A 14166-nucleotide genomic window follows, 5' to 3' on the forward strand; every position below is an offset into this window, starting at 1 on the left:
CTTTGGAAAACCAGATTTACTATCTCATCTGGCAAAAATCGTGTGACAACTAACAAGGTCACGTTTCAGAGAGGTGTCTTTCAGGGCGACACAATGAGCCCAATCCTCTTTTGCCTTACATTATTGCCACTATCTCTAGCACTGCGGCATTCCGACGGGTACTTGTGCGGCAAACCTGCAGATCAAAAGTACAAGGTCACTCATGTATTTTACATGGACGATCTTAAGATCTATGCTAAAAACAGAGAGCAACTTGCATCTAGCTCTGGGGATTGTCGAACGATATACTAAGGAAATTGGAATGGAATTTGGGTTATACAAATTCGCCAAGGTTTATTTGAAGCGAGGAAAACTTAATGGCATCCCGGAAGATCCTGAGCTCGTTGATAGAAGCGCCATACGACACCTTTGCGCTGGAGAGACTTACACATACCTGGGCGTGCCACAGAGCCGCATTCAGGATGTGACATCTATAAAGGATACTCTCCGAAGCAGATACAAACGTCTCATCCGACAGATTTGGTCTTCCGAACTGTCGGCGAGGAACAAAGTATCTCCAACGAACATGCTTGACTTTGAGAAGCGTACCATGTTCGTTATCGAATTTTCGGCACCAGCTGACAAAAACATCATAGCCAAGGAGAATGAAAAGAAAGAGAGGTATCGAGACCTTATAAGGGAGTTGCAACGATTGTACTCGGAATATTCTGTTAAACTGATCTTCCTTATCATAGGCGCTCTTGGAGGTCCCAAGCTTTCACTTGCTAATAGCCTAAAAAGCATCCCTGCGTGTCAACAATATGCTAGAACACTTGCGGGAAAAATGCAGAAGGCGGTTGTCCTTGGGTCACTCCGTGTTTTTAGGGTGCACGAGGCTTTTGCTGGATCGTCGTATTAATTCCTTTACAGACTGTAACCACCTATCTCACGGTATTGAGACGTGGTTGTGGCTGAAATTTTACCGCGATTTCGCTAGAAGCGGGTGCAATTTTTCAGATTAGTACCCGCTCCCGACGAAATCCTGCGGTTGTCCTTATGACAAATTTTTAATTATATATATATACATTGTAGATATGGAAGAAGAATGTTTTCCTGCCATTTCCATGAACACTGCATCAAATCGAGAATCTACGTCCAGAGCTCTACCTTCGCCCAACAGGAATATTGAGTCGGCTAGATTGACACTAATCGATGAAGATGGCCATTGCACTGAGATCAAGGGAGAACCAATTAGTGAACCTGGTAGCCCCTGTGAACCAAGTACCCTCATCGATGATAAAAGCACGATCAAAATGGTGGCACCTCACAGGCTTCACTTCACAAGAAGTAGCATCTCACATACTAGCGAAAGTGATGATGATGAGGACGACGAAATTTACCAGGTAAAATTGACGAGAATGGAGATAATTATTATTTTGCAGATATGTTTATTTTGAAAGCCACAGTGATAGCAGGTTTTTTTCTTTTCCTTATTCCTCTAGTCCTCACTTTTTAAAGGATCCACCTTTTGACCCATTTCGCCTGTCAATATAAAATAAATTAATATAATCGAACCAAGTTTCTTTATTTGAAGAAGGTCTTTTCATATTTTGTGCAAAATTTGATTAATTCCAATTAGCGACTAAGTCGGCCTTACGTTTCGAATATGCGCCTTAAAATTAACTTGAAGAAAACAAAAGTTATTCTATTTGATGGAAAGGGTGAGAAAACAGTTTGCAACATTGCTTTAGACAATTAGAGGATAAAACAAGTTAATATGTAGTTGTTAGTTTATTTACTAATCAAGGAAATATTAATGAAGAGATAGCCAGGCGTTAAAGCGAGGTTAGGACCGTTATAGGCAAAGAAGTGTCATTGCCACTACCAAGAAAAGGATAAGGGTAAAGTTAACGCGGTTGACATACAATGTCTGCGAAATGTGTACGATAAAACGACAGTGCATAAAGTCAGTGATGAATAGAAGAATGAGGTATATACACTCCAAGAATGTGGTTTAGAGGAGGCGCTGTTTAACAAGTGTGAAAGAAATGTTTTGAGTTATTTTAGGCATATTGAGAAAATAAAATAACGACTCACGAAATAAGTATATCCAGGTGAAGTAAATAATAGTCTACCCAGAGGTACGCCGTGAAAAGAATGGTTAGAATATGTGGATGCGACCCTAATTCGAAAATTAGAGAGCAAGAGAGACACGAGCCCTAGAGACACGAGAGCTTACATGAGGAAATGTAGAGGCGTAAAGAAATATAAAGAGATATGCCATGACAAAAAAGTGTGGAGACAAATAATATACAACAAAAAGGGTGCTTACTAGAGAGATTGATCAGACACCTGGGTTGTAGATGTGTTACGGAACGAACGTGCTACTCAAATATCATGCTCGTAATTGTATATCTACAACATCATCGCAGGATGTTTCAAGCATCGTATTAAATTAACTTATAATATCCTCCTCTCATCATCGCTTGAATTAGTCCGTGGCTATGATGTAAAACCGGTTTCACCTAAGTAAAAGTGGCGTTGATGTAGCGGTAGGGCTTGAGCTTTTATTCATAACTTTGACGGCTATTTTGGTGGTAGCTCTGCTACTGACAGGGTTTCCCATGCCAAATAGGCTGATAACGAAGAGAAGAGGGACTAAGTAGAACACCATAACCCACACATGAAAAATGGAGAGTATATTAAAGATTTTGAAACGCTTGTCGCTTCCCGAGGATCGTCGGGCGCCCCTCGAGCCACAGCTGGGGCCACAGCATGCAGGAAGGTGGCGATGGTGACCTTTGGGATGGTCAGGCAGATCTCACTAATCAAATAGCTGGATAGCAAGAACATCTGCGACAAACGGTAAGCAATGGAACATCAACTGTGCCTGCTGAGGAAGCTTTGGCTAGCGTTAACTATTTGCAGCCAACCACCTTGACAAAAATACCGTGGAAGAGCATCAATTGAGATACCACAATGAGAGAGGAATTGGTGTGTCTATAATACGAAAGTGTGAAGTTTGAAACGAAAATGAAAAAAGGATACAATTTAAAAACGAAATTTGCTGCAAAGTATCCTAATATACAAAAAGTCGCACTAAGATATCTTCTCGCTAAGGTGAAGGACATCAGGACTAATCTACACGTGACAAAAGATTGAGAAATGGAGATTAAACAACAGGTTGATTTGGCGTGGAAAAACGACGGCAATGGATATCAGTTAGAGGAAACCGCGACAAACGCTGGAGCAGGAGCAGTTGCTGTTCTTCCTCAATCTATTGATAATTCAACATAACCACATCCTCCAGAGGTGGATGGCCTTATACAACCAGAGGCAGAAGCAGAGGCTCAGCAACCAAAAAAGCGACGAAAATGGACATAACATATGAACAGAGATGTTATGCATCTTTATTTTTCGGCAGAGAAATGCGGGCAAAGTGTGAGTAGAGAACATCATAGACTCTTCTTACTTAAATACCCAGAGCTAGCCACAAAAATAAATGAGCAGAATCTGTCGGATGAAAAACGCTCAATGTCTGTAAACAGACTGCTTTCGGCTGTTGAAATAGCTGCTATCAAAATGGAAGTGGAATAGCAGCTTCCTATTGATGAACTCACCTTAGAAGATGTGGACAACGAAGACTTGATTGATGCTGAAGGCATACGTATTAGGAGTAATGAACATCATATATTGGATTTATTAGAACCACATCCGGATATTAATAACGATGATGTGGATGGGGAAATCCCAGAAAAACTACAGTACCTTGAAAGGGATTTTGGTCATGCTTTACTAGAGTTCAGATATGTAGAACCAGGCATTAACATCAGCAATATTGGATGAGATTATAGACTCCCGACGACAGAAACTTGATGTTCTTACTGCAAGACTGCATCGGTACAAGAAAAGTAGTGCATAAAGGCAACAAAATCGAAACTCTCAGACAGATGAAAGAAGTTTCTATCGTGAACTCAGAGTAGAGCCAAATTACCAGCAAGCCACCGAAGTCCCTCAATTGGAAGATATGACTTACTACTGGTCGGGTGTTTGGGGAAAAATGAACAGATGCAATTTAGACACTGCGTTATTCAAACTGGAGGAAGCAAGGGCAAGCAATGACCCTGAGATGCAACTGAGAAACATCACAGCTTTAGATGTTTCAGCGGTCTTGAAAAGGGCAAATAATTGGAAAGCTTTAGGGACGGACATGGTGCACAGCCTCTGGTACAAGTACCTGACGAGTGTGCATCTTACGTTGGCAAGGTGTTTTCAGAAGATCATTAAACACCCAGATCTGATGCCAGGTTTTATGCTCCAGGGTACTACGTATATGATACCAAAAAGACCAGACGCTCAAAATCCATCTGACTTTCGACCGATAATCTGTCTTCCAACAATTTATAAATGTCTTACAGCTATCATTACAGAAAATTGGTATATTCTCATTGCGACGAGAATGACATTCTTACAGAAGAACAAAAAGGATGTTGTAAAAACTCGCGAGGCTGTAAAGAACTAGTCACTAAAGACGCTGTTGCCATGACTCAAGCTCGTAAGCATCAAAGAAACTTACACATAGCATACATTGACTACAAGAAAGCGTTTCCTTCCGTGCCGCATGACTATTTGCTTGAAGACTTAAAACTTTTAAAAATCTGCTCACGCATTATTGACTTTATAAGCTATGCGATGAGACTCTTGGGTACAAGAATCAAGTATTTTGATCATGAACAACCAAGGATAACTAGATCGATACGCTTTACGATGGGTATATGCAAGGAGACTCCTTCAGCGCACTATGGTTCTGTTTAGCGTTGAATCCATTGAGCAAAACACTAAACAGCATGTCTCATGGGTTCAGAATTCTTGATAATGAGGATGGTCATCAAGTGACCCATCTTCTTTACATGGATGACCTGAAGCTGTACGCTAGTTCAGCCCAGAAACTGCAGCAAGTGATTGATGTCACAAAGCAGTTTTCCAATGCTGTCCACGTGGAGTTCGGAATGGATAAATGTAGAAAAGTGCATTTAATTAGAGGGGAATTAAGGACCGCAGAGTTGAAGAACGATTTCGAAAATTACAACTTGTCCTAAACCTAGGACTCTTAAAGGAATGGATGCCTTTCTATAGATAAATTCCAATGCCTGTTTTAGAATATGAAGATTACATCTTATATTGAGATGTTACTATCCAAATAGATCCTTACATCTGGGCCAATCGACCTGACATCGTGATGCGAGAAAAAAAAGGTGGAAGAGTCTACATCATAGACATTGCTTGTCCGCTTAATAGAAATTTGTAGTCAACCCATACAACCAAGATCTACAGGTAAAGCGAGTTAAGGCATGAAATAAAGACCTTATGGAAAAATGTGAACCATGCATCTATTCATCCCATTGTGATTTCGGCTACAGGCAATATGCGCACAAGATGCACTAAACATGTTGAACAGTTAGGAGTCAGTAGGGTATTGGCAGCAGCTCAGAAGGCAGTTTTATTAAACACCTGTCGCATTGTAAGAAACTTTCTTGGCCATCAGGAAGCGAGCGACTAAAATCCCGTCGAGTGGCAGATGGTAGCTCTAAGAAAGCATCCAGAGTTTAATGTTGTCACTTCCAACGCTCGTGGCCGCTCGTAATTGTATGCCTACAACATCATCGCAGGAGGTTTCAAGCATCGTATTAAGTTAGTTGAATTAACTTATAACATTCTAATCTCATCAGTCACTTGACTTGGTTTCCTATGCCCGACAGACAGATAACGAAGAGGAGACGGCCTAAGAAGAACATCAAAAGCATTATAATAATAATGGAGAGTATTTTAAAGTTTTTTAAACGCTTGTCGCTTCCTGAGGATCGTCTGGGCGCCCCTGGGGCTGCCGCTAGGGGCCACAACATGCGGGACGTTGGCTATGGTGAGCTGCGAGATGATTAGGCAGATCTCACTAATGAAACGGCTGACCAGCAAGAATATGTGCGACAAACGGTAAGCAGTGGAACATCAGCTGTGCCTGCTGAGGATGATTTGGCTAGCGTTAGCTATTTGCAGCCAAACACCTCGATAGAAATATCGTGGGAGACCATCAAGTAGCATACCAATGAGAAACAGGAATTGGTGCATCTCTATTACGAACGTGCGAAGTTTAAAACGAAGATGGAAAAAGGATGCAATTTAAGAACGAAATTTGCTGCAAAGTATCCTAATATACAGAAAGTCGCACTAAGAGCTCTTATCACTAACGTGAAGAACATCAGGACTAATCTACACATCACATTGATATTCTTCCTCAACCTGTTGATGATCCTATACCACCACATCCTCCAGAGGCGGATGGCCTTATACAATCGGAGGCAAAAGCAGAGGTTCAGCAACCAAAAAGGCGATTGGAATGAGACTGCAGCAAGTGATCGATGTGACAAAGCAGTTTTTCAATATCTGCATGGAGTTCAGACTAGATAAATGAAGAACAGTGCATTTAATCAGAGGGAAATTCGGGACCGCAGAGTTAGAGAAGGAGTTCGAAAATGCCATCGAGGCAATGGCTGCGGGCGAGTCATATGAATATCTTGATATTCTTGAAACATACGATACTTAATAAAAGCATAGCAATTGCCTTCACTACAAGACCCATTGATTCTGAAGAGTTCTCTTAACTCGGCAAACAAAATCGGAGCAATCAACACCTATGTCATTGCCGTCATCACTTACTCCTTCGGGCTCATCAAATGGTCTAACACCGACCTTGAAAAGTTAAGCAGAATCTTCTGCGTGGAAATGACAAAGCACCGAATTCACCGCAGTAATTCGGTGAGTGAAAGGGTAGTTTTATCGCGATATAGAGAGGGTAGGGGTGTTGTAGATGTCAAACTGTGTAACTCACAAGTTGTACAGTTGTGAGACTATTTTAATAGCAAGCTAGATTTTGCGTTTTAAAACACCACCTGTAAAGGGGATCTTGACTACACGCCCTAGAATTTGTTCTCAGAGGTGACCTTGAATATCAGGGCAGAAACCATAGAGAAATCATAATCGCAATAGAGACAGAAAGTCATTCACGGCGAGCAAACCAAAAAGTTAGACAACATAAAGTGGATAGTGAGGCATCGACTATCCAGGGTATGGTTGTCACCACCAGAAATTATCGCAAACACGCATTACATTAAGACGTATTTGACTGGTGTTGATTATGTGAAGATACTAACGAATCCATCCAACATATTATTGATGGTTGTCGCGTAATGGCTGAAAGAGAATATAGTACAGTACATGTGTCATATGAAAGTTGGTTTTTAGCAAAAAAATAACCGAAGCTGTTTTATTTCTTAAATCGTTAGCGGGGCATGTGAATAACTCTAAACCAAATTTTCGGGACCCCTCCCCCCCACTTAGGGGTTTTTAAAAATCTTAAAAATATTGTGGGTTTGATTTTCTGTGAGAACGTTAGATATTAGAGAAACATTTTTTTAACAAAAATGCACAACATTAAGGGCGCTGAAGTTGCCAGAAATCAGTTTTTGCCCTTTTTCGACTCGAAAAAAAATATTTTTACGTTCGAAAGAATTAAAAAATTGTAGAGTAGGGAAAAACCTTAAAATATACAAAAGTATTTTTCTTGTGATGCGCCGTTTTTGAGATGCGGCGCTTTGAATGTCTAAAATCAGGTTGTATTCCTGAGAAGTACAGTAAATTCGTGTGTTTTTTTGTGAACAAATTAAACGAGAATTGCTTGTTACAGTGACGTTAAAAATTCATGTAGTCGAGAAGAGATTTAAGTCTTCTGTGACCAAGTGTACGAGAGATACTTATGAGCTTGATAAAAATCCTCCAGATATGTCACTATTTCGTTAAGAGGAGTGTCCACAACTTATTGCTGCGGAAAACATTTGATAACACAATCAAGACCAACATTGAGTTGTCCATTTATCCATAACTTATCCATACCTTCATATATCCGCTGTCCATCGACAGAACTTAGTATGTGATATTTTCCATAGTATTGTACGGTATGTATACAATGAAGAACAACGTCTATCGTAAATGGCACTTCATAGGTTTTTCCGTTGGATTGGCTATGCGCAAAACCTTCAAGCGAAACTGAAAATGTCTGTCGCCGCACGAGACGGTTAAGTCAGAAGTAGTGTACCTAACAGTTGTATAGCAATATATAGAAGTAGGGAAAAATTGCTGTGTGTTCAGCTGCGGAAATCCACGGAAATAAATGCACCTTTGGGGTCAAGCTTTTATGGTTTCCTGTTCAATTTTCATCTTTTGAATGTTCATAAACAAATCTGCAAAATTCTGTGCATTTTGATGACTGAGTTACTGCAGCCTCTGCTAAAAAATGTGAAAAACTTCCTTAAATTAAATTATTTTGAAAGTCACTTAATTATATTGACTTGGATCTTTTTGAAACTATTTCATTTTTATAGCTGCATCTATAATCTTAAAATTTTGCGTTTATTTTTATTCTTGATTGATTTAACAAGAAAATTAAACTGTTTACATATTTCACCATAAGCCCAATGTCAAAGTTAGGTACAATATTTCCATTATCGTCATTAGTTATGGACCTGCACGATCTTCCTAACATTTGGGTGAAATATGGACAACTCAGCCAGCAAATTTCTTTCTAATTAAAAGAGATTTAAATGTATTTCATTTAGCTCGCAATAACTGATTATAAGTTTTAATATTAAAGCTGAATGACTTAGACTGTTATCCTTTTCTTTTAACCTAGAAAGAGGGGAAACTGATTATTTTTATTTCTTAGGCAATGGACATGGAGGAGTTTGAATTAACCTGTGCGGAAAGTGAAGAAACATTTAGCGTTTCCAGGCAAACATTACCGCCAACTCCGCCAAGCAGTGCGAGTTCCGACAGCGAAGGAACAGCTTCCGCTTCCTGTTCACCAGAGCGTCGAGATCATCGGAATTCCGCTCACGTTCAGAATCTTAGAGGACTCTTAACACCTAGGCTTTACGTTAGCAATGGAATTCACACGCACACCACGACAAGGCAACCGATTCACACACCACTGATTTCCTGTCAGCCGGTAATGAAGTGACTTTTTAATGTTTCTTTTTTAATATAACATCATTGATGTTTACTTACTAATTATCAAAATTTATTTTCAGAAAGGTTCCACGGGAGTTTTAATGTTGACAGAAGAAGAAAAGAGAACTTTGGTAGCAGAAGGTTATCCTGTTCCAACTAAACTACCTTTATCGAAACAGGAGGAAAAGTCACTCAAAAAAGTCCGTAGGAAAATTAAAAACAAAGTAAGTACTGAAAATAAAAAAAAAACTTTTTTCACGAAGCTACTATTGTGAAATCTTTTCTCGGTCTAGTACCTACTACGAAAAGATACTTTTTTTCGTCTAGCACTGCGAAAAGTTTCCTTTAATGAAAAATGGAGTTAAAAGTACGTTTGCCTATTTAAGAAGTAAGTCTTTTTTCTTAGCCAACTGTTTACAACGTTTTGATACCCTGGAGTTTCGTGTGTAGAATTCAATACATAATTACATAGGACGTGAGTTTAGCTAGACCCTTAGTGATTATTGAGGGTTAAAGACATGTAATACTTAGAAAATTATTGATTTTACCAGTGTTAGGTTCCTTTGGCTTTTTTTCTACAATAATTAAGATTTTGTCATCAAAATCTGGGGAATGATAGTGAACATGCTAACGGACGCCCCGGCGACTCTTTTTTTTTGGGTTAAATGCAAAATTTTAATTTTGCTAAATTTTATGTGTGCTTTGAGGTTGTGTGTGTTACAATTCTCTCTCATAATCATATTTGAGTGCTACCGACAGCATCGCTACGCCAGAGATCTACTTTATCGGAATGACGGGGAGCTGACAAACGATCGTAACCTCAAAATAGTGCACATGCATACAATTTTTATTTAGCAGAATATATTTTTTTGTTATTGTCCCTAAAAAAGAGTCCGAGGACGTCCGTTATAATATTTCATAGCATCTGTGAATTCAGTTTTAAAAAATTTTCACTTTTGTGGAAAAAAGCCGAGGGAACTAAACCCGATTTACCATACGACGAAGTATCACATTCTCAGCCCCTGAATATATACATTTTAACGAAATGATAAATTCCTATTTAATTTTTTGTTCTGGAGAAAGCATGGATGAATTTTGGAAACTTCATTTTTATTTTGATATAAATATAGGTAATTTTTGGAAATACGCATCAAAGAATTATTCTTAGATCTATGTTAAGGGGGAAAGTGACATTTATTTCATTGTGGGGTACAGGAAACATAGATAGAAGGAGCGACGTTCCGTTCGTTTTACCCCGTAACAACGGGATGCCTCTACAAACATTCTCCACTCATATTTCGGAAAGTTGTAGCTTATTTTGTTAAAGCTTAGTGTACAAGAGTTTTTCGTGCCACTCTTTTTGATTTATAAGTCAGAAATACGAGCATGGAGAGTAGAAATGAGCAGACCAAAGTCCTGTACATTGACTTCACCAAAAACAAGCATTTTTTTTCGTCTGTACATAACGGTTTTTCATATTCAAGTGAAAATTTGGTATCAGTTCTGTGATGTGTAAGCGTACAAGGCTTAAAACTGGCAAATTATATACTTATTGTGGATTCGTTTATTGGGACTCGTTTATTGAGACTCGTTTGTAAAATGAATTCAAAATACATTCCTCGTCCATTGCAGGATCACTTCAGTTACACTCACTTCAGTCACAGATATTTCGCGATAAATAAAATTATTATAATTATATAAATCTGCTTTGATGTAAATAACAACTTATCCATATATGTAAATAATATTTATATCACAGTGGTAAATAATGTGAATTTTTTGAGTTTTATAATGCAAGTTATTTTCTAAAGTCAATAAAAAGAGACACTAGGTTATATATTGCTATCTTTCTTTAAATTTCGGATTTGTTTCAACTCTAATTTATAGTGATTTATGCTTTCGAGTACAAATTAATACAGTTAGATTAGAATTGCTCAGGGAATTTTAGCATACGATGATGCCCTCTTTAGTTAATTTTCTTGTTATTCTAATTAATAAATAACTTAGAAATAATTGTCAATTTCTTCGGTATTAGCATTAAATAATGTTTAATTATTATTGAAGAGTGACTATAACAAACTATTATAATCTATTATTATTATTATTATTACAGTTAAGTTATAATTACTTGTGCTTATAACATCGACAATTTTTCACTACATTAATTTGAGCATATAAAAGAATAGAAATTCGGTGTCTCATTGGGAAAATTTAATTTATGAAAAATTTGGTAGAATTATAATAATAGGCAAATATTTGTTGAAGCGCCGGGGCAACGCCACTAGTTAAACGAATGTTACATTGTAACGGCTTTCAATGACCAATTATCAACTTTAAAGTGTTAAAAGCTTCCATTTTATACGAGTAAATTATTGAGCGTATGAATGAAAGAATTTTAAGCTTTAATTTTAAAAGTAAAAAATCCAAAAGTATTCCATTTTGAGTGTATTAATTTGAAGTTCAGTTCTTATAACTTCAAGTTGCAGAATTTGTGTCTCCTAGAGTTTGAATCTATAAATTTCGGTGACCATGGCTAATTCATTCTTAATAGTTCAATTTTTCTTTGCAGTCGAAAAATTGTTCTTTTTCGACCTAGGTTGATGAATATTGAGAACTTCGAAAATACATAGTAATTATAAATGACATATATGGCATACTAGATTGAAATAGGACAGCTTTTTGGAAGCGGTATCTGTAAATTCCTGTAGATATTTGCAGTTTTAAATTCCTGTAAAAAATAAATACTACAATAAAATACAACAATGTACAAAAAATACACAAAAAAAAGTACAAAGTTTCCCCAATAATAGAAAAAAGTTGTACTGTCCTGTAATTTTAATTGTAATGCATTATATTTATAGGTGAATTTCTTCTAAAAACAGTTTTAGTTTTTGTGAATTTAAAAAAAAATGTCTAACTTGAGGCTTTTAGGCATAAAATGTCAGTGCACAATAGTGGTTCAAATAATTAACTGTTCTTATCGATTTGTAAAGTATCATAGCAAAGGATCATTAGAAATGCATTTTTAGTCGAGTTTGCTAAGAAAATAAAGCCTGTGCTTGGAAAAATGGTCAAGATGCGTAATTATTTATAAAACTAACTATCTGTTGTTACATAAAAAATCATTTGTTAGTCAAACTGAATTGAAAAATTGAAGAAGTTCACCAACATAAAATTAGATGTACAAAGCTGAATCTCTACGAAAATTTAACTACAGTATACATTTAGTATGGCAAAGTAGTAGAGGACAACTCTAATGCAAATGTGCGGAGTTCTTGTGCGCCCACCTAAAACCCACCTAAAGCTCACGAAAGCTTGCAGGTAAAATTCTAACCCTGAGCGGAATTCGTGTGCACCGGCCATTTTTTCCGTGCCATACCAGCGCGCTAATGCTCGGTAAGTACTGTAAACATTTTCACACGTCAAAAATGTGTTTATTTTCGCGTACATCACTTTGGTATCCTTGTGTTTATTCTCCATGAATACGAAATTCAAGATGGCGGTTCCAATATGGCCGCCTTGAAAATAGTTGAAACATACCCTACTGGAAGTCTAGATGATTTCTAGATGATATCGTCTATGAACACATGATCTAGAATTGATCCGTTTGCTTGATTATAACTGGACGACTGCTAGACTCATAAGGGTCACCGTCCTCAGTCCCTTTTTTATGGGGTAAGCAGTAAAGCGGTAAGTCTTCTTATACCGCCCCTATTAATATCTATACTTGTGTGTAGTGCGCGTCTAGGAAACACCAAGTGGACATCTAGGGATCGTATACTGTGAATCTAGGAAGCGTCTAGAGGGCATCTAGGGAGCTACTAGTGGGCATCTAGGAAGTGTCTATCGCATAGTGTGAAGTAGGAACGCATTCAAAATAATGTACTACTAAATGTTCTTTCTAACTTTAATACATTTTATTTGGTGAAATTGGTGTAATACTCTGAAACTATATTGTATTACTTCTTATAGAGATGTATTCAAATGCAGAACATAATTTACTTCCAAGGAATCATTTCTGAGAGTTTATAACATTTTTTTAGTTTATTTATTTAGTTTATATATAGAAAGTTTACGAAAGAGTTCTATTTATGAGAATTCAAAACACGATTTCTCAACAAACAAACAAAATGTTTTGTAAATTCTCATATAAACTTTATTTTTTAAATGATTAAATTATATAATTCGCACACACGGTTGCTTATACATATAATCGCACACTTAAACGATTAGAAAAATCGCACTCCCCGAGGATTCGAACCTTACCTAAACTATACTCTGTTCAACGAGAGAACGAAATTTCGAAAAGACGAAATTTTGTTCTCTGCACGCAGCTTGTCAAAGAAAGGGAAATGTAGGTATAGGACCCTCGCAAGCATGGGTTAAGTGGTGGCCCTAACAAAAGTTATAAAAAATTTCAGAAAACACTTGTGTCAGTTTATTTGAAAAAATTGTGTTTTGCCTTAAACAGCGATTGGCTGTACACCGAAGAAAAAAGTTTGTCGAATCCTCCGTCAAGAAAAAAAAATGCGCGGCCGATTTGGTTCTCTCCTTGAACAGGGTATACCTAAACTAGTGTGTCCTAACCCCGCGCTCTACCGACTTCGCTATCGAAGCACTTGGATCTCGTTGATAAAATCTAGCCCTGGTTTTGCAAGGCAGCGTCCTACCAAGTCGCCCCAAATTTCTTTAAACTAGAAGCTGTTGAACTCAATGTTTCTTTAAACATCTTTTTAATGATAATTGAGTAGTTCTAAGGCAAAATGAATATTTTGGAGAGACTTTCATAGACCATTTTTTATTTAGAAAGTTTTAAAAATTAAGTTTTAGTTATTTCAAAACAGGCTCGATGATTTTTTTCTTTAAATATTTAAAAGATTTATAAAATATTCAAAAGTATTAAACATGTTGAGAGAACGCCAAATGAACGACTAACGAAACAAGTGTATCAAGGTAAAGTAAATGGCAGCGTGCCCAGAGGCAGACCGGGGAAAGAATGGTTAGAATGTGTGAATGAGACCCTAGTTAGAAGAGACATAAGAAGTCACAGAAACATGAGAGTCTGCATGAAAAAATGCATGGACATAAAAGAAGCTAGAGAAGTATGCCAGGACAGGGAAGTATGGC

The 14166-nt window shown here is 37.4% G+C and overlaps 1 protein-coding gene across 1 annotated transcript in view; it reads left to right on the top strand.

Moving 5' to 3' along the window:
• Positions 1-1069: 1069 nt before the first annotated feature.
• The window catches only part of LOC117172771 (cyclic AMP response element-binding protein A-like), an 84774-nt gene continuing 71677 nt past the window's right edge, over positions 1070-14166 (top strand). Inside the window, exons 1-3 of the mRNA XM_033360979.1 lie at positions 1070-1382; positions 8756-9037; positions 9120-9263. Coding sequence (XP_033216870.1) covers positions 1074-1382; positions 8756-9037; positions 9120-9263 — 735 coding nt within the window. The 5' untranslated portion in view covers positions 1070-1073. The remainder of the gene's footprint in view (positions 1383-8755; positions 9038-9119; positions 9264-14166) is intronic.

This window comes from Belonocnema kinseyi, chromosome 5 (assembly GCF_010883055.1).
Source record: "Belonocnema kinseyi isolate 2016_QV_RU_SX_M_011 chromosome 5, B_treatae_v1, whole genome shotgun sequence".
In the NCBI taxonomy this organism is placed as follows: domain Eukaryota; kingdom Metazoa; phylum Arthropoda; class Insecta; order Hymenoptera; family Cynipidae; genus Belonocnema; species Belonocnema kinseyi.